The 20,830-nt window shown below is 43.3% G+C and overlaps 1 protein-coding gene across 3 annotated transcripts in view; it reads left to right on the plus strand.

Moving 5' to 3' along the window:
* The window catches only part of HMCN1 (hemicentin 1), a 459,307-nt gene that overhangs the window by 159,236 nt on the left and 279,241 nt on the right, over positions 1-20,830 (plus strand). For all 3 annotated transcript variants that reach the window (XM_070055058.1, XM_051820384.2, XM_070055057.1), the window contains exons 5-6: positions 4,835-5,006; positions 6,746-6,852. In XM_070055058.1, coding sequence (XP_069911159.1) covers positions 4,835-5,006; positions 6,746-6,852 — 279 coding nt within the window. The remainder of the gene's footprint in view (positions 1-4,834; positions 5,007-6,745; positions 6,853-20,830) is intronic.

A 20,830-nucleotide genomic window follows, 5' to 3' on the forward strand; every position in this document is an offset into this window, starting at 1 on the left:
AAATAGCTAGCAGGAGTGACCTCATCCTCAGCAGTGTCTGAGGTGTGCTTTTATTTTTTCAGCTGTTGCACACGATAAACTTTCATCACGTCAGAAGTCGGGTAGTTTACACAGATGTCAGTGCTCGTTGGATTGAAGCTGAGAGTCACTCTTTTGATCCACTGTCTGTAGTCACCGGTGAGCTCCAGTTGCTTAAACACAGACTTATTGAGATACAATTCACATTTCATACAGTCGACTCATTGGAAGTGTGTAATCCAATGGTGTTTAGTCTGATCAGAAGATTGTGCAGCCATCACCACAAATTTTCTAATACACTTCCAATTTCTTGCCCCTTACAATCCATATTCTCTGTATGCACTGGGCAGAAATTTCAGTTTCTTCAGAAAGTCTTTTTTTGTTTTTGAAAAAAAAAAAAAACTTATGTTGCATAAATTATTCCTCATTTGGCTTGGCGTCATCCTGAACATTTATGAACTATACAGTGAATCACCAACCACCCTGATTTACAACCGCTTACTATGGTAAAGCTCACGGTAGAATTCTCCACATTAAGTAGGCTCATAGTGCACAAAAAGGAAATACACATGGGTGTTATCGGGGAAAACTGTCAGGGAAAGTGGGAAAGTGACATTTCTTTGGTGCATCTGCTAAAATCCGCGAGCTGTGACAGTGGATGGTCGGCGCTCTTGAGTAGATCCATCCTCAAAATATACTTGTCTCAGCTGAACTCCAGCCAGCAGTGCCGTGTGAGATCAGGATGCCAACTCACTCATTTACAGGGAGAAACCTGATTTCTGTGGGTCCAGAATGCTTGTGTTGGCGTGAGTTGTGCACTTGATTTCTGCAGGTGCATGCACTAGGGGTGCAGGAGGGGGGATCATCGTCTGAGCATTGCCTGAAGTCAGAACAAGAGGGGATTTATTCCAGGACTCTGTTCTGAGAAATTATGTGCTGATATCTAAGTTTATTTTTACAGGATGATGTGTAAGCATACTTCAAAAACTTTGTAGAGAATGGAATTAAAAGCTAAGTTTATCTTAGTGCAAAAAAATTTGCAATCCATTTATTCAAGTAGTCTTGAAAAAGTTCATGGAAATGTGTGTTATGAAGAAACTGCATACATTTTAAAAATTCATGAAAACTTACCTTTTACTTCCATTTTCCATGAACTTTTTTGGAGGGAGTTGCAAGAGGGTCTTAATGTCTTTAAACTCCATTGTATCTGACCTGGACCCTCACTGTCCTCTGGGTCCCCCCCCCTTTTTTGTCCTGTGTTTTTATTTTTTTTAATTGCAAAATTTTTAACAGATGTATAAAAATTGTTTGTGTTTATGGGGTACAATGTAATTTTTCAGTTCATGTATATATTGTGTAATGTCTGTTGGGGTAAATATGTCTTCTCAAAAATTTAATTTTTTTATGGTGGAGACATTAAAAATTCTATCTTCAAGGGTTTTTTTTTTTTTTAAATAGAGAAATGCACAGTCCGTTATCATTATCTGTAGTCAACCTACTATGCATAAGAACCCCAGGATATCTTACTACTGTCTACTGTAAGTTCGTTCCCATTAATCAACCTCATGCCTTTTATCCCTCCATTTCTCCTCCCCAGCTTCTGATACTACATTTCTCTTGAACTTACTGTTATTTATTGGTTGTTAGAGAAGTCGCAAAATCTGAGGGCTGGCACTGTGGCATAGCATGTAAAAGCCGCTGCCTGCAGTGCCGGCATTCCATATGGGCACTGGTTCGAGTCCTTGCTGCTCCACCTCCAATCCAGCTCTCTGCTATGGCCTGGGAAAGCAGTGGAAGATGGCCCAAGTCCTTGGGCCTCTGCACCCTCATGTGGGAGACCTGGAGGAAGCTCTTGGCTCCTGGCTCCTGGCTTTGGATCGGCACAGCTCCAGGTGTTAACAGCCATCTGTGGAGTGAACCAGCAGTTGGAAGACCTCTCTCTCTCTCTCTGCCTCTCTGCCTCTCTGAACTCTGCCTTTTAATAAATAAATATTTTAAAAAGAAGTTAAAAAATCTTTATGCGCGTTTTCAGGAACACAAATGCAGCTGTGGAGCCAGGGTCAGAATGGTTAGGTTTGTAAAAAGTACAAGAGCTCAGGCCAGGTATCTTCATCTGCCAAACTGGATGGCCCCAGAGTTCCCCTGCGCCCTCAGCTCCCCAGCGTCGTCAGTTTTGTCTTCACATTAAAGCTTTCATGTGCTGCGGATAGCTCCGTAGTGGCTTGGAGATTTTGTGTTGATAGAAACGAACGATCCAAAGGTTCTCACATGATTCTAGTTTTATTCCTCTTGTCATGATAATGTAATAACCAGTCTTAGGAGAACGTTTTTCACCGATGATTAGATTTTTTTGTTTTTTAATATCTGGCAAACTGAGTGGCCAGCAATTTCATGTACGGTGTACTCTGTAGCTTTCAGTGACCTATCTTTTTAATACAATGTTGTTAATATCTATTTTCTAGTAAAATGAGTTGCATCTGTTTTCAATTTGATTTCTTTTATAAGTAGATTAAAAAAAAAGGTGATTTGGGACTCCTGACAGAAATCTGCATTGTATCTTTCCTAGCAAGTCGCATCATGATACACGGTAATCCCTCTGTGGGAGGCTCATAAATGTTGATGATTTGGAAGTGGTATTAAGAATCAGCTAAAGCCTGCTGATATTTGAACACACTTGCCCTGATGAGATACAACCAAATTTAGGAAGGCTTCTATTTTCCTAAGAGTGCACAGGACTTAGTGATTTTCAGCTAATAGACAGCAGGATAGATTTCCAATAATAAATCATAACCTCTCTACCCTGGGTTTGAAGGAAAGATATATGTGAGTAGCCACCCAGAGATACATTGTAAACTTAAAGAAGGTTGTTTATCAAAGTTACCTTCCCTTCCATTTCTACTTTATGCTGCTGCATTTCATTATTAAGCTGAGATATCGTGCAGTTCTTGGTACTGCTGGATTTCTAACCCCCCTTCTTCCTTTTCAATTAAGGATCCATTTATGGTCATGCTATTTGCCTTGCCCTTAGAAGCCAGTGGTCAATCAGTTTTTCTAGTTTCTTCTGTCCTTTGTCTTCCTCAGTTGTATCAGAAGTTACTCAAGGGTATTTACTATCACTCAAATGGATCAAATGTTTCCCAGTCCCCACACCTGTCCCTTTCCATTTTCTTGAGTTACGCACATACTCACAGCTATGTGTGGTTGACATTAACATGGGAACTCTGTGATTGTTGCATGATGTGTTATTTCTAAACATTTTTAGATTTCTTGGAGATCACAGAGAGGGTGAGAAGGGCACTCCTGCTGCCAGCCCAGTGTGCATTAGCAGGAAGCCGAGTGCAGAGCAGAGCCAGGGCGCAGACCCAGCACTGGGGTCTATGGGATATGGTGTCCCAAGTGGTGTGTTGACCACTGCACCAGATGTCCATCCCCCACAGTGTTCTTTCACTCAGGAAGACCTTCAGCATTGCCATCACTACGATCAGCCTCTTTGACATTGTACATAGCTTGCCTTCATCATGTGTGGAGCACAACCACATAGTTTCGGGTATACAAATAAATCAGGAAGTGTGATTTTTGACCCTGGAGTGAAGACAGGAAGAGTCATGAAAAATAAATAATACGGAATACATTGAACAAGCTGAGTAAGTACTAAGAGAAGAAGAGCAGTTACCAGCTATTGGCTGAAGATACACTCATCGGTACCTACCACCTGGAAGAGGACCTTGCACCACGAACATTTATTTCATAGTGACCCTCTCTGCCTCATATTGTTACTGCGTGCAAACACAGCTTCACCACTGCCCTTAACTTGGAGGAGGAAAAAGTGGTAAAAGAATAGTTTTTATAGAAAATGAAGATATTGCCCAGTATTTGCTGCTTGGTCACCTAACTTTTGACCACTTCTATTGGAATTTTAAAAATGCTTTTGTTTCTTTTTTACTAGTGTAACTGGAGCTTTATATTAAGCTCTGTTTAGTCTCTTATGCCTGATTACAAGAGAGATTGTTAATGATAATAAACAGCCTGGAAGGGTACATGACTGGAGAAAGATGAGAGGCGGGTTAAAGGTTGCCCTGGTTTAGAATGAACTGTAGTAAAATCAGCCACAGTACCTGTCCAGACACACACTGCTCTTCCAATGAGAATGTGTCTGTCTTCTCACAAAACATTTTTGTCAATTGGAAGTTCTCCTTGTTCCCATGAGACGTTAGGACCCTGTAACAACCCCATTTCTTAATATCTTCCTAAAAACACTACTACTTAGATTGATTGTAACCTGAAGTAAATGCGATGCTTTTCTCATTATTCTTGGTACATGAGAATGATTATTTTGTTGATATTTTAAATATCAGTAATTTAATATACACTGTACTTGGAATAATCAATTTACCTAATATGCTCAAATTTGATCTGGTAATTTGCTAAGTGTGTATCTTTTATAAGTTACATTTAGAAAGAACTAAAATCCAGAAAAGGTAGATAAAAAGGGATTTCACAATATCAGTGTCACTTTTTTAATAGGGTTTTATTTTTCCCATTTGTCTTGAGACTTAGAAAACTGCAATATCTTTGCAAGGCTCACTTTAGTGGTTTTCAGATTCTCTGGCATCATTTTGAATATTTGATTACAAAATAGAGAATTTGAAATTTGAACATGGGTTACACCGACATGCTGTTCTGCCTCTACACGGTGCCCTCACTGGTGGCTGGAGCCCGACACCAGGCGGCCCCGACTGCGCATCCCCGGGCTAGCAGTCATATGCAGCTGTCCTCACTTTCCAGTGTCACTTACACTTTGCCTTTTCTCTTCCAGGTGTTAAAGTGGGTGGAAGAAGCAGTGCAGGCCTCCAAAGTTCACCTTTTATCCACAGACCATTTGGAACAGGCTGTCAATACTTGGGAAATCCCTTTTGATCCGAGCCTGAGAGAAGTCACGGTGTCCTTGAGCGGTCCTTCGCCCCTGATTGAAATTCGCAGTCCTGTAGGTGAGGTCACTCAAACTGCAGAAAGTGTGCGGAAGCCAAGGAGGGTGACACACTTCTTGCACACTGATTTATGTCAAGTTAATGTTAACTCTGAGTAAATTCAGTGTGTTCAGGAGTGGCTGGGGAAGATGTTTACAAAAACCTTTTGTGATTCTGAGGCTATTGAATTAACATGAGATTAAGGCTAAATATTTTAATATCTGACCATATCAGTTTTTAATATTTAACTATTCAGTAAATTTAATTATAATGAAATTATCCTAAAGAAAAATATTTACATTAAACTTGAAATTATATTTTCTTAATCTATAAATTAGGAACACAATAATTTATTGTATTCTGTTATTTTTTAAATGAATCCCACTTAAAAACTTCTGTTTTTTCACTGTCATTTTCTTGATAAGGTTTGACAGAAGCAATTGCTTAAAATCAAATTTATATTCTCATCAGGAAAATGTTTTAATTTGCTTCCTCACTTAATTATCTTTAAAGCTAAGATTACCTGATTCCATTGCTGGTTGATAATTACAGTAAGACAAGCATTGAAGAGCAATCTAGTAAAGACAGAAACCTTGTTTCTCTTAACATTTGTATTTAGAACAACTTCTGTCTGTTGATGTTATAAAAGTATTTTATTTTCATCATGGCTTTAGTAAATGTTGTATATTTTCTCTATTTGTGAATATTTTTAGATGAGGAGGAAGGTAACTAACTTTTATACTATGAGTCTTCGAAGAAACTAGGTAACTCCTAAAAGAAACAGCACGTGAAATTGTTCTTAAAGGCCTTATCGATACTGACAAATACACTGAAATTTGTAAAACAAGTAAAAACTCTTTCTAGACTCCTGAAGATTTTTCCTCTTTGGTGGATTTGTCTGTGTTCCCTTGCATTGTGTTTGTACTTCTTTAAAAGTTATTGGGCATATATTTCCAGAAGTTTGGGTTGAAACTTAGGATGGTTGTAACTGGATTTGTTTGTAAACATGCAGTAGTCCATAGAGAGCCAAGAAGGAAGTGAATACTCAACAGTATTTACTTTCATGTTTGCTTTTCTTCCACTCCAAGTTCCCATTAGCAACTTTAGGTAAATCTCAGGTCAGCTGGGTGGTAGCATGCTCCTTCATTCAGCTGCTCCTTTAGAAATGCCCGGGACAAGTGAAAGCCTTCTCTGTGCTGTGTGAAACACTGGTTACGGTTTTGCACTTTGTGGAAACTGATGCCCAAGGCCCTCCTGTTAATAATACCATGAGTGATCTCCAAAAGAGACATTTGCTCCAGTTTGCCATGTCTGCCCTCTGTTTAATCTAAGTATCTCTAGTGACTGCACGTAACTTCTTGGTAGCCACAGTATTTGTCATCTGGGCTGATGCCAGTCTCTCCATTGTTAGTCTCATTTTACAATGAATCAGCATAGCAAATGGGAGCCCATTACTTTACTCCCATGCCCAGGAACCCTAAAATCAAGCACATTTTATACATAGATACAATAGTGTTCTTAGCCCTGGAGCAGATGTCCATCATTTAATCCTCCTGTATCCTGGACAGGATGCCTTTCCTTCCGCCACAGAGTGGAGATAAGGACTCTGGGTTAGTTCACAGCACAAGTCAGTGAAAAAATAAAAAGCCTCAGGGTATTGTGAAATCTGATCTCACTCTGAGCTTTACATAGTGCTCAATTAGCTAATATACACAGCTGAAAGAAAGATTACGTTTGTTACCTTTATGTCTGTCTCTCAGGGAAGCTGATAAAAAAGGGATTTGGCCTGAATGAGCTATTAAATATCCACAACTCTGCCAAAGTGGTGAATGTGAAAGAGCCAGCAGCTGGATTGTGGACAGTGAAGGTATTGTTACTCCACAAAGTTTGTTTATCATCTTTTTATGTTGGCACGTTGTGTAAAGTATATATAATAGTTCCTTTATATTTACCCTTGCAGTCACGGAAATGTTTAATGAGAAGCTTTTCGTAAAAAGCATAGAGAGTGCATTTGTGGGAGATGTCGTCATTACATGAATTGGGTGAAGTTTTGACCATGAGTGTCATCGATGTCATATGATTCACTTCAAATTCTCAGATGGTTTTCCTTTCATCAAATCTGTAGATGGATTTTATTATCCAGCCCCTACTTCCAAAATAATCACAGATGGAGCCAACAGCTAATAATGGTTTGGGCTGTGGGCTCTGGTGCAGAGCTGCCTGGGTTTGGATCCCAACACCGCTGCTTCCCAGCTGTACCACAGTGGGAGCAGAACTCGGTGCCTTGCTGTCCTCCTTTGCAACGTGGGGAAGGCAGTAACAGTCCCCACGGAACTGGGCTGAGGACTGAAGTAAGACGATGCGTATGAGATACTTAGCGTAGTTTCTGTTACTGAGTGAGCAGTCGTGTGCTGTTGCCTGTTGTTACTGGGTGGGTTTGTACTCACTGCCTTCTGTGATACAGAGTGGTATTGTGTGCTAGTGTAATCTTCAGCGGTATGCATTTGCTCTAAGAAAGCGCTGTAGTTTGGCAGGGTGGAGGAAAAGGTATACACATGAAATTTAGGATGCTGTGGATCTGAGATTAGCTCTGCTGTGCGTTACGGCGGAGTGTGGCCCAGTGTCATGGCTTCTCTGACTTGTCCACACCTGTCAGTGCTCTGGCCTCCTTCCAACTCCAGTCCTGCTTTTCTGTGTCTGTGAGGTTTGCTAAGAGCAGGAGAGGAATTTCTACCCTCAGAACAGCTCCCAGCCCCTGCAGCAGTAACTGTGGTGTCCGCCATGCCAGCAGGCCTCAGGGCCACTGTCCATTGGCTCATTTCCCCTCTTCTTAGAGTCCCTTGCATCTCCCAAGCAAACAACTCACTCTGGAAGCCTTTAATTTGTTCCTCATTGACTCAGCTTCCCTACAAAAGAAATGGATTAAGGGGATTATGATTCCAATTACTGAGCTGCTGTGAAAGTGCATGGACGTACGAGGCCATAGAAATTTGGACAGGGGCTGGCGCTGTGAAGTAGCGGGTAAAGCCATTGCCTGCAGAGACAGCATCCCATATGGGCACTGGTTCGAGTCCTGGCTATTCCAATTCTGATCCAGCTCTCTGCTGTGGTCTTGGGCCCCTGCACCCTCATGGGAGACCTGGAAGAAGCTCCTGGCTGCTGGCTTCAGATTGGTGTAGCTCCAGCCGTTGTGGCCGATAGGAGAGTTAACCAGGGGATGGAAGATCAATCTCTCTGTCTGCCTCTCCTTCTCTCTCTGTTTAACTCTGACTTTCAAATAAATAAATAAAATCTTTAAAAATAAAAAAGAAATTTGGACAGCCATTTTTGCTTGCTAATCATGTTTATTTTTTTTTAAATCTACAATAACTATCACAGTTCAAATAATGAAAGTTTACAAAGCAACCCTACTCAAATCCCAGGAAATCAATTCTTTATTCTCAGAACCCTAAGCTGTCTGGTAGGGAAGATAGAAACTGTAGTAAAGGTTTTGCTTTGAAGATAATATGAGGTCAAGGCATAGATGAAAAGATAATGTAAAAGGAGATTGACAGTTTTTTAATGAGTGTGCCAGAAACGGTTATGCCTTTGATTCACCCAGTTCCTTGCACATAGCTCATGCTCAATGCTTGTTGAATGCATTAGACTAGCAATGTTGAAGTGTTTGACTGCTATGATATTTGAAATAGATATGACCACACTGATGTAGTTATTTTGGCCAGCTCGTCCAAAATGTGACTGCTGTTGAGACTGACTTCCTGTTACCACAGTTGAGGGATATAAGAAGCGTGAGTCTCAAGCCGGCGCCGCGGCTCACTAGGCTAATCCTCCACCTAGTGGCGCCGGCACACGGGTTCTAGTCCCAGTCGGGGCGCCGGATTCTGTCCCGGTTGCTCCTCTTCCAGGCCAGCTCTCTGCTGTGGCCAGGGAGTGCAGTGGAGGATGGCCCAAGTGCTTGGGCCCTGCACCCCATGGGAGACCAGGAGAAGCACCTGGCTCCTGCCTTCGGATCAGCACGGTGCGCCGGCCACGGCAGCCATTGGAGGGTGAACCAACGGTAAAAGGAAGACCTTTCTCTCTCTCTCACTGTCCACTCTGCCTGTCAAAAAAAAAAAAAAAAAAAAAAAAAGAAGCATGAGTCTCTTTAGCCCTCCAAGACTTGAGCCCTGACCAGCGCCAGCAGTGGCCAGAGCCCGCAGGTCCACTGAGTACATTGTTGTTGACTGAATCACAGCACCCAGTTGTCCACCAGCTGTGAGATTCATGCAGGTTACTAACAATTGCTTGTGCAGCGTTCGAATCTATTTCCAGGTGACTTGGGTTGCCACCAGTGGCATCGGTGCAACGGGGGTATTGTAGAATGGGGGACAGGTGCTGCGGGACTGTTTTACATTGTGCTCAACACACCAATGCATTAACTGAGCGTCAACTCTTGGCCATGTTCCCTGCTACTTACTTAATGTGCACTAAGCGCCGTTTAGTTGATAATTAGAGCAAAGAAGTAATAGGGATTAAGTCTTTGAGTGTGGACAGTGATAACAATAAGACAATAAAAACCTTGTTTAGACAAATCTCTATGCTCAGTCTTCTATAATCAAGGAAACAATAAAAAGACACAGAATCTGTTATGTTTTATATCTAGTATAATCAGAAGATCCTCTAGTTCTGATATGCACCATTTCTCATGTGCAAGCGGTAACAACTACAGAGGATACACAGAAAGAGTGCAATGTAGAAATAATAACCTTACTTTGTTCCTGTATGAAACACCAAAAGAATGTGTCACGTAGACGCAAAGCAAATTGAGCTGAAGCTACTGACATATATATCACTCCTGACCTTGAATCTCCCCCTTCTGGATGGCTAATGAATGACAGATGTTATACATGTGTGATTTCTGCAGAAGAGAAGTATCTCAGATTAGATAGCATGTCCTTGGTGCTATCTCTCATGCACTCCACTCTCTGAAAAGTGTCTGCTCTATCAGTAGAATTAATAATGGCTTTGGGGATGTTCCACATAACAGTCTTTCTCCCAAATGTGGAAAGCAAGCTGTCTGTTATTTGACTTCGGCATGGTATTCAAGGACCACTCAGTTGAACCTGAGCCAGTTTTTCTAGTTCTCTTCCGTCACTTGCTTTCACATTCTCATCAAATAGAATTTGGCACTGCCCCTCCTGCCGGAGCCTCCTGCCTCCTCTCCAGCTGTTCCTTCTGCCCAGAACGCCCTTCCTTTCAGTCTGACTCGGAACCGGTCCCAGGATTAGACTCAGATGACAGCACTTCCGTCAGACCTTGTCAAAGCTGCTTCTAAAATGTTCTTTTTCCCCCGGCTATCTACTGCCATTTAATTTGTTTTAATTTATTTTCATTTTATCTGGAAGAGAGAGGTCAGGATCTTCCATCTGCTGGTTCACTCAAATGCCTGCAATGGTCAGTGGTGGGCCAGGCCAATACCAGGGTCCTGGAGCTCCTTCCAGACCTCCCATGTGGGTGGCAGGGACCCAGGCACTTGAACCTTCGTCTGCTGCCTCCCAGAACACACGTTAGCAGGAAGCTGGGTGAAAGGCAGAGGAGCCGGGGCTTGAGCAGGCACTCCAGCATGGCATGTGGGCCTCCCAAGTGGTGACTGACGCCTGTGCCAAATCCTTCTCCTCTACTGCAGATTTTTCAGCACCTCTTTTGTGGCTTAATTTCACCTTCACATCATTTTATTTCTGAGCAAATTCTTTCTCCTTTTTTCTAAGCCGCAGACCAGATTTTGTTACTGTGTAATATCTGAGAAAGAACTATAGATGTGTACGTGTGAACAGTGAATACCTTTACCCTGATGATGCACAGGCAGGCAGCAGAAGGACTGGGGTGGCAGCCCCCGTGGAGGCACTGCTGAGACCTGCACTTTGAGGCACCCGTGACTTGAATGGCAGCGGGCAGGTTCTTTTCTCTTACGGTTTTCTTGATAAGACCTCACTGTGATATAGCAGGCACTTTTCACTAAAAACAGACCTGAGTTGCCTGGTTTGTGGAATCATCTAAATGACTCAGCTGTTTCAGGCTTCCTGTAACGCAGGTAAGGTGCATGAAAAAGAAGTAACTGAAAATAACATAAAGATTTGTTAAAAAATAAAAGAAATGTTGTTTATGCCCACAAATTGCCATTTGTAGTGAAGCTACAAATCCTGGATTATATTTCTAAGAGGCAGCATGAATTTTCCATTCAAGCAGCTCTATTTGTGTAGAGAGAATTCAAATATAACCACAGAAACCCTTGAGGCCGAATTTTGTCTTCTGTTCTTTCAGGCAGCTCCCTTCAAAGACATCACGTAATTTTCAGCACCTCCTGAGTTCAGGTGAATGAATGTTTCTCAGAGTAGTCTGGGATCACCAGGATGATCATGCACACCCTGAGATCTGTTTCCAGACAATACATTTGCATAAACTGCCCTTCGAGAAGCTCCCAAGTAGAGGAGGGAGTGTACCCAACCCCATGATTATGCTGAAATCTCCATGCTAGTAGAAATGCTTTGGTTTTTGATAGTTATTTAGTTGCCAGAGCCTACTAGTGCATTTTCCGCAGGGTGGGCGTATTTTAGAAATGATACTCACGTGACAGAAGTCTGCCTGGGAATTGTGACTAAACCAGCCTCAGGTCTGCAGATGCCACACAGGATTATTTTGTGACCTCTGATTATTGTCACCTTTGAGTTCTCTTTTGAATAACCTTGTAAACTGTAACAGGTGCAGCATTAATTCACTATTTGGGTCCACTGGACTGCTTTATAATCTATTTTTACTGGAATCTCTCCAGGTTATTTTGGCTTGCCAGTATCAGACTGTCAACTAGCTGGAATGCTTCCTTTTAAAAACAGGTGTATATAGGCCGGCGCCGTGGCTCAATAGGTTAATCCTCCGCCTTGTGGCGCCGGCACACCAGGTTCTAGTCCCAGTCGGGGCGCCGGATTCTGTCCCGGTTGCCCCTCTTCCAGGCCAGCTCTCTGCTATGGCCCGGGAGTGCAGTGGAGGATGGCCCAACTCCTTGGGCCCTGCACCCGCATGGGAGACCAGGAGAAGCACCTGGCTCCTGGCTTTGGATCAGTGCAATGCGCCGGCCATTGGAGGGTGAACCAACGGCAAAAGGAAGACCTTTTTCTCTGTCTCTCTCTCTCTCACTGTCCACTCTGCCTGTCAAAAATAAAAATAAAATAAAAAATAAAAATAAAAAAATAAAAACAGATGTATGTATATTCGGGCATAACATAACTGTATGTGTATCTGTGTGTGTACATTTATTTAAATAGAATATATTCTATATTTTGGGTGCATTTCCTATCATGTCATTGATTCAAATGTACGTGCCAAGTAAAATGGTATTTAAATATAGCTGACATTATTTTTTCTTTGTGTCTGGTACAATGCTTAGCTCACAGTAGGTTCTCAGTAAATATTTGATTGAAACCATCTTATTCTCTAAGTGATAAAGAATGGTACATCATTGAAGGGAACATACTTTGATAAGAGCTGACATCTGTTTGAATTCAAAATTCATTACTTAATGTCTTTTTGATGTTAAAATTACTTGGTTTCCCTAAAGGAAAGGGGAAAACAGTAGCTACTACTGTTCCGATTAAGTGAGATACAGGTAGAGTGTTTCAACACTGATTTGTGAACAGGTTAATGAGCTACATTGTTGTCTTGAACATGTAGAAATCCTACGTTGTATCTTTACTTTTGAAAATGCAGATATACCGGAAGTTGTTTCTTTGTTTTATCTTTAACTTTGGGACATACTTGCTGTTTATAAAACATTGAAACTCTTTGGGGAGAGAACTAAAAACCAGTATTCTTGGGGCTGGCACTGTGGCGCAGTGGGTTAAGCCGCTGTCTGCTGTACCGCATCCCACATGGCTGCGGTTTGAATCCTGGCTGCTCCACTTCTGGTCCTGCTCTCTGCTGATGTGTTTGGGAAAGCAGTGGAAGATGGCTCAAGAGCTTGGGCTTCTGCACTCACGTGGGAAACTTAGATGAAGCTCCTGGCTTCAGTCTAGTCCAGTCCTGACCATTGTGGCCATTTGGGAAGTGAACTGGCAGATAGAAGATCTCTCTCTCACTCTCTTATTTTCACTCTCTCACTGTAATGAATAAGTAAATCTTAAAAAAAAAAAAAAGAAAACCCAATGCTGGTGCCACGTCTCACTAGGCTAATCCTCTGCCTGTGGCGCCAGCACCCTGGGTTCTAGTCCCTGTTGGGGCGCCGGATTCTGTCCCGGTTGCTCCTCTTCCAGTCCAGCTCTCTGCTGTGGCCAGGGAGGGCAGTGGAGGATGGCCCAAGTCCTTGGGCCCTGCACCCGCATGGGAGACCGGGAGGAAGCACCTGGCTCCTGGCTTCAGATTGGCGCAGCACGCCGGCCGCTACACGCTGGCTGTGGTGGCAGCCACTTGGGGGATGAACCAGTGGAAAAAGGAAAACCTTCCCTTCCCCTCTCTCTCACTGTCTAACTCTGCCTGTCCAAAACAAACAAACAAACAAAAAAAAAAAAATAAAAAAAACCCAAGTGTTATCCATCAATTTTAATTCCATTTATAACATGACAGCTTTTACACGGCGTTAGGAGGAATTTTTGCGGGCTTCCCACAAGAAGGCTGACTCCTTGCTAATGTTCCCTGAGGCTGGTGTCATGTTCTGCTTCACAGTCACCCAGCAGCCCACATTGTTAAGGACTCTGCTGTAATCTGTTTATTAATTTTCAAAGGTTTATTTTAAAAAGAGGATCAGCTGATTTATTCCCCAGATGCCCACAACAACTGGGAGCCAGAAACTTCATCCAGGTCTCACACGTGGGTGGCAGGAACCCACGCACTTGGGCAGTTATCTACATTAGCAAGAAACTGGATTGGAAGTGAAGGCAGGACTTGATCCCAGGCCTCCCACGTGGCAGCCTAACTGCTGTGCTACAGTGCCTGTCCCCTTACTGTCAATTAAAATGTGTAGCTGCTTCAGTCACTTCAGTAGTGGGGAAGACTGGAGAATGTGCGTTGAATCCATGGAACAAGGGATCTGTGTTACTGTGTCCCATCCCAGAGTGACACACTCCCTTCATAACCCGTGACCAGCGCTGTCACCACGGCCTGCGGTGTTCTGCAGCTGGCTCAGAAAAGCTCGTGAGAGTCATCACGTTGCGAACTAGAACTAAGCAGTACTGGGTGTATTTACACCAGAAATTGGAGAAGGCCAAAATGAGGGCTTTCTTTTCTCAGAGGGGAGTTTACCAACATCAGCGTGATTTGCTCTCTCGTAAATGAACGAGTATGTAGATAAACAGAAGAACAAACACATATTCCGAGTGTGTTATTGTCTTCTTTGCCATAGGATCAAAATCTACCCAGAGATTATGTTATCTTAAGTTGTATGCATAGATTTAGGTACTATCTAAAGAGCTGTGAACTTAGAAAATATGATTTAACTTGCTGTTTAAACCTAGGAAAAGTAATTACTTCTTTGAGCCACTGCTTTTTTTTTTTTAAGTTGTCTTTGGATGTAATCACATTATATAAGATAATGTGTGAACATGCTTGTCATAGTGCATCTAGACAAATTAGATGAATTGTTGATGAATCTGACATTAACTGGTCTTTGTGGAATCTAAGGAAAAGTCTCCACACCAGGCAGTGGTGTTGAACCTGCAATTCAGCAGTATTCTGCAGGTGATTAGCATGATGGAATTACGCCCTGAGGAGATGTGGAGCACAGGCAGATGTCTCCTACACCTCCTCTCCACCCGAGGCCTTATCCCTGCGTCTGCCTCACAGCTGAGCAGGAGGAGCGGTCTCAGAGCCCACGGAGCTCTCCATGGTGCTTCAGCTGTGCCGCACCCTCACTCCTGCTGATCGTCTCTGCGCTCTTTGCTCTTTCTGTTTCATAGGCCACGTTGCCATGTACAGTTCAGGATGCCCGTGTGTACCCAGTGTGACCGCACCTTTGGTGGCTGCTGCCTGCCTCACTCTGCTGCCACGCGGCTCTCAGTGTTTCTAACGTAGATCCTTCCACAGCTTTAGTTTGAAACTCCTCACTCAGTGGTCATGAGCTCATTATGAACTTCTAAAACTGTGTTATTAGATTGGCTGCTTGAAGCACAGCTCCAAGAATGTGTAGCTCACATTAACTCTGTCTAGTGTATAGCCTAGAAAACCTTCTGAGCCCCAGATCTCCTTCTTGCTGACTGCGGAAGCCATGAGGTCAGTTGGCTGTGGACAGGAGCTTTTGGGACCCATATCCTGGTGTTAACATAAAACATAGGTTGAATCTACATGATAGAAAAGATCAACTTGAAAAACTTTAAGATAATAATTTTGGCCTTGCCAATTTTATCAAATTCATAGAAAATCAACTCACTTGGAGATAGTTTCTGTTTGCAAGCCCTTTTAAATTCAACACGGACATTCCTACTGTTGACAAAAATAATAGGGAATGTGAGATTAAGTGGTTTTTTTAAGATTAATTTATTTATTTGAAAGTCACAGTTACACAGAAAGAGAAGGACAGGCAGAGAGAGAGAGAGAGAAAGTCTTCTGTCTTCTGGTTCACTCCCCAATTGGCTGCAACAGCCAGAGGTGCCAATCCAAAACTGGGAGCCAGGAGCTTCTTCCAGGTCTCTCATGGACTTGAGCCCGTGCAGGGGCCCAAGGACTTGAGCCATCTTCTACTGCTTTCCCAGGCCATAGCAGAGAGCTAGATTGCAAGAGGAGCAGCCAGGACTTGAACCGGTATGCATATGGGGTGCCTGCACTGCAGGCAGCGGCTTTACCCACTACACTACATAGCGGGCCCCAAGATATTTTCTGTAGCTTATTACTTTAACATTACTCAGAGTAGTAAATCTCCATTTTTCCACATACTTTGTTAGTATACTTATTTTAAGAACCAAAGAATATTTGTTGTCGTATAAGAGGCTTCTTATTCATCTAGTTTGTTTTATTTTTAATGTCTTTAGCAACAGAAGACAACATTTTCAAAAACTTGAATACTTTCTAATTTTCTGATTTAGATATTGACAGTCACTGTATTGAAACGACCTTTGGCAGCTGAGTTAGGCACAGGACCCCAGGCAGATAAATGATGAGCTCTTGACAGCAGCCATTGGCAAATTGTGTGTCTGATTTGCCCTTGGTAACCTCTGAGGCCGTTTTATCACGGGGACGTTCTGAGTAGCAAGGCAACTGGCAGAAACACGTGCCGTCAGAGTAAATCGAAATCAAGTCGTCCGGACAGGGAAGGCTGTGATGGACTTGCAGGAAGTCAGCGGTCAGGGCATGGGGTCTGCAGTAAAGCCCTGCCTTATCTACAGACGGTGGTTTTGGATTAGCAATGTAAAGCTGGGCAGTGACCTGTAGTTTCTCTTTTCATCTCTTCTGTGGAATTCCTAGCATGTTTCCTTTTAGAAACCATGGAGCCACTTTCCCTGACACAGTCTGTGTGACCCTTACGGAAACGGGACAGAATCAGCAGCATCGTTTAGCTAAGAACATAGTAGCAGTTCCATCATGATGTGCTTTTGCCTTTTGTCACCTTCATTTTCTTTCGCTTTGAGTTCTTGCAAATTCTGTTCGATGAGAAAGAAATGTGGTAGCCACGGAGGCACAGCCCCTCATCCTTCTCTCCTGGCTGTAAAATCGTAAGGAGCTACAGTGATTTAGGGAATTCTGTGGGATTGCAGAGCTCTGGAGGGGCCTGTCTTTACCCGTATTGAGAATCACCTGATTGGTTGCCACATTAACCCTTACATGTGTCCCGTCATGGCTGTGATACCTGGATATGTGCCTTCGCTGTGTTGAGGTTGGAATCTGTGTGTGGTGTCTGATTGTCATGTGAATGCTTTTCCCACTCTTGAGTCCTATCTGTATCTCAGTACTGAAATTTTACGGTCATTACATTTTGTGATAGTCTTGGTGATCGATGTAACAAAGTCATTGTGAACTCTGGTTTTACATCTTTAGTCCTTTTTTTTTTTTGAGATTTTTTTATTTGGAAGACAGTTACAGAGACGCAGAGAGAGAGAGAGAGAGAGAGAGAGAGAGAGAGAGTCTTCCATCTGCTGGTTCACTCCCCAGATGGCCGCAAATGCTGGTGCTGTGCTGATCCAAAGCCAGGAGCCAGGAGCTGCTTCCGGGTCTCCCATGTGGGTGCAGGGGCCCAAGGACTTGGGCCATCTTCTACTGCTTTCCCAGGCCATAGCAGAGAGCTGGATCAGAAGCAGAGCAGCCAGGATGTGAACCTGAGCCCATGAGGGATGCTGGTACTGCAGGCCAGGGCCTTAACCTGCTATGCCACAATGCTGTACCCTTTAGTGCTTTTTAAAAATACTGATTCTTTTATTCCACTGAACAGAGATTCTGACTGAGTCTGTCTGGGCTGGAGCTTAGGAGTCTGCATTTTTAACAAAGAATCCAAGGGATTTTGTATAGGTGTGCTGTGGCTATGGGTGTAGGTTCAAATGTTGGTGTAAGTATAGGTGTGTTTGTAGGTATAGGTATAGCTGTAGGTGTGTGTGCATGTACATCAGTAGGTATAGGAACAGCACTAGGTGTAGGTAGAGGTGTGGCTGTAGGTGTTTGTGCAGGTATAGGGATAGCTGTTGGTGTGAGTGCAGGTGTATCTGTAGGTGTATATATATCTGTAGATGTAGGTGTAGGTATAGCTGTAGGTGTGTGTGCATGTGCATCAGTAGGTGTAGGCACAGCACTAGGTGTAGGTAGAGGTGTGGCTGTAGGTGTTTGTGCAGGTATAGGGATAGCTGTTGGTGTGAGTGCAGGTGTATCTGTAGGTGTATATATAACTGTAGATGTAGGTGTAGGTATAGCTGTAGGTGTGTGTGCATGTACATCAGTAGGTGTAGGCACAGCACTAGGTGTAGGTAGAGGTGTGGCTGTAGGTGTTTGTGCAGGTATAGGGATAGCTGTTGGTGTGAGTGCAGGTGTATCTGTAGGTGTATATATAACTGTAGATGTAGGTATAGGTATAGCTGTAGGTGTGTGTGCATGTGCATCAGTAGGTGTAGGCACAGCACTAGGTGTAGGTAGAGGTGTGGCTGTAGGTGTTTGTGCAGGTATAGGGATATCTGTTGGTGTGAGTGCAGGTACATCTGTAGGTGTATATATAACTGTAGATGTAGGTGTAGGTATAGCTGTAGGTGTGTGTGCATGTACATCAGTAGGTATAGGAACAGCACTAGGTGTAGGTAGAGGTGTGGCTGTAGGTGTTTGTGCAGGTGTAGGGATAGCTATTGGTGCAAGTGTAGGCATATATATAACTGTAGATGTAGGTATAGGTATAGCTGTAGGTGTGTGTGCATGTGCATCAGTAGGTGTAGGCATAGCACTAGGTGTAGGTAGAGGTGTGGCTGTAGGTGTTTGTGCAGGTATAGGGATAGCTGTTGGTGTGAGTGCAGGTGTATCTGTAGGCGTATATATAACTGTAGATGTAGGTGTAGGTATAGCTGTAGGTGTGTGTGCATGTACATCAGTAGGTGTAGGCACAGCACTAGGTGTAGGTAGAGGTGTGGCTGTAGGTGTTTGTGCAGGTGTAGGGATAGCTGTTGGTGTGAGTGCAGGTGTATCTGTAGGTGTATATATAACTGTAGATGTAGGTGTAGGTATAGCTGTAGGTGTGTGTGCATGTACATCAGTAGGTGTAGGCACAGCACTAGGTATAGGTAGAGGTGTGGCTGTAGGTATTTGTGCAGGTGTAGGGATAGCTGTTGGTGTGAGTGCAGATACATCTATAGGTGTATATATAACTGTAGATGTAGGTGTAGGTATAGCTGTAGGTGTGTGTGCATGTACATCAGTAGGTATAGGAACAGCACTAGGTGTAGGTAGAGGTGTGGCTGTAGGTGTTTGTGCAGGTATACGGATAGCTGTTGGTGTGAATGCAGCTTTATCTGTAGGCATATATAAAACTATAGATGTAGGTATAGGTATAGCTGTAGGTGTGTGTGCATGTACATCAGTAGGTGTAGGCATAGCGCTAGGTGTAGGTAGAGTTGTGACTGTAGGTGTTTGTGCAGGTATAGGGATAGCTGTTGGTGTGAGTACAGGTGTATCTGTAGGTGTATATATAACTGTAGATGTAGGTGTAGGTATAGCTGTAGGTGTGTGTGCATGTACATCAGTAGGTGTAGGCACAGCACTAGGTGTAGGTAGAGGTGTGGCTGTAGGTGTTTGTGCAGGTATAGGGATAGCTGTTGGTGTGAGTGCAGGTGTATCTGTAGGCATATATATAACTGTAGATGTAGGTGTAGGTATAGCTGTAGGTGTGTGTGCATGTACATCAGTAGGTATAGGAACAGCACTAGGTGTAGGTAGAGGTGTGGCTGTAGGTGTTTGTGTCATTAAAAGGATAGCTGTTGGTGTGAGTGCAGGTGTATCTGTAGGTGTATATATAACTGTAGATGTAGGTGTAGGTATAGCTGTAGGTGTGTGTGCATGTACATCAGTAGGTATAGGAACAGCACTAGGTGTAGGTAGAGGTGTGGCTGTAGGTGTTTGTGTCATTAAAAGGATAGCTGTTGGTGTGAGTGCAGGTTTATCTGTAGGCGTATATATAACTGTAGATGTAGGTGTAGGTATAGCTATAGATGTGTGTGCATGTACATCAGTAGGTATAGGCACAGCACTAGGTGTAGGTAGAGGTGTGGCTGTAGGTGTTTGTGTCATTAAAAGGATAGCTGTTGGTGTGAGTGCAGGTTTATCTGTAGGCGTATATATAACTGTAGATGTAGGTATAGGTATAGCTGTAGGTGTGTGTGCATGTGCATCAGTAGGTGTAGGCATAGCACTAGGTGTAGGTAGAGGTGTGGCTGTAGGTGTTTGTGCAGGTGTAGGGATAGCTGTTGGTGCAAGTGTAGGTGTATCTGTAGGTGTATATATAACTGTAGATGTAGGTGTAGGTATAGCTGTAGGTGTGTGTGCATGTACATCAGTAGGTGTAGGCACAGCACTAGGTGTAGGTAGAGGTGTGGCTGTAGGTGTTTGTGCAGGTGTAGGGATAGCTGTTGGTGTGAGTGCAGGTACATCTGTAGGTGTATATATAACTGTAGATGTAGGTGTAGGTATAGCTGTAGGTGTGTGTGCATGTGCATCAGTAGGTGTAGGCATAGCACTAGGTATAGGTAGAGGTGTGGCTGTAGGTATTTGTGCAGGTGTAGGGATAGCTGTTGGTGTGAGTGCAGGTACATCTGTAGGTGTATATATAACTGTAGATGTAGGTGTAGGTATAGCTGTAGGTGTGTGTGCATGTACATCAGTAGGTGTAGGCACAGCACTAGGTGTAGGTAGAGGTGTGGCTGTAGGTGTTTGTGCAGGTGTAGGGATAGCTGTTGGTGTGAGTGCAGGTACATCTGTAGGTGTATATATAACTGTAGATGTAGGTGTAGGTATAGCTGTAGGTGTGTGTGCATGTGCATCAGTAGGTGTAGGCACAGCACTAGGTAGAGGTAGAGGTGTGGCTGTAGGTATTTGTGCAGGTGTAGGGATAGCTGTTGGTGCAAGTGCGGGTGTATATATAATTGTAGCTGTAGGTGTAGATATGGGTATCTATAGGCATAGCTGTAAGTGTAGAGGTGCATGTAGGTGCAGGTATATCTGTATGTGTAAGCGTGGGTGCACCCATATGTATAGCTGTAGGTATATATGTTCAGTATCTCCTTTGGGAGATACTGAAGTAGAACCTCAGTCTACTTTACCTTAGGGGACAATGTAGCACTGTGGTGAAGATCCCAGGGCCTGAGTTTTGGATTAAACCCAATTCTGTAGTTAGCAGGGCTTGTGAACTGAGTCAAGCAAAATGATAA

The sequence above is a fragment of the Oryctolagus cuniculus genome, chromosome 13 (assembly GCF_964237555.1).
Source record: "Oryctolagus cuniculus chromosome 13, mOryCun1.1, whole genome shotgun sequence".
NCBI classification, from domain to species: Eukaryota; Metazoa; Chordata; class Mammalia; order Lagomorpha; family Leporidae; genus Oryctolagus; species Oryctolagus cuniculus.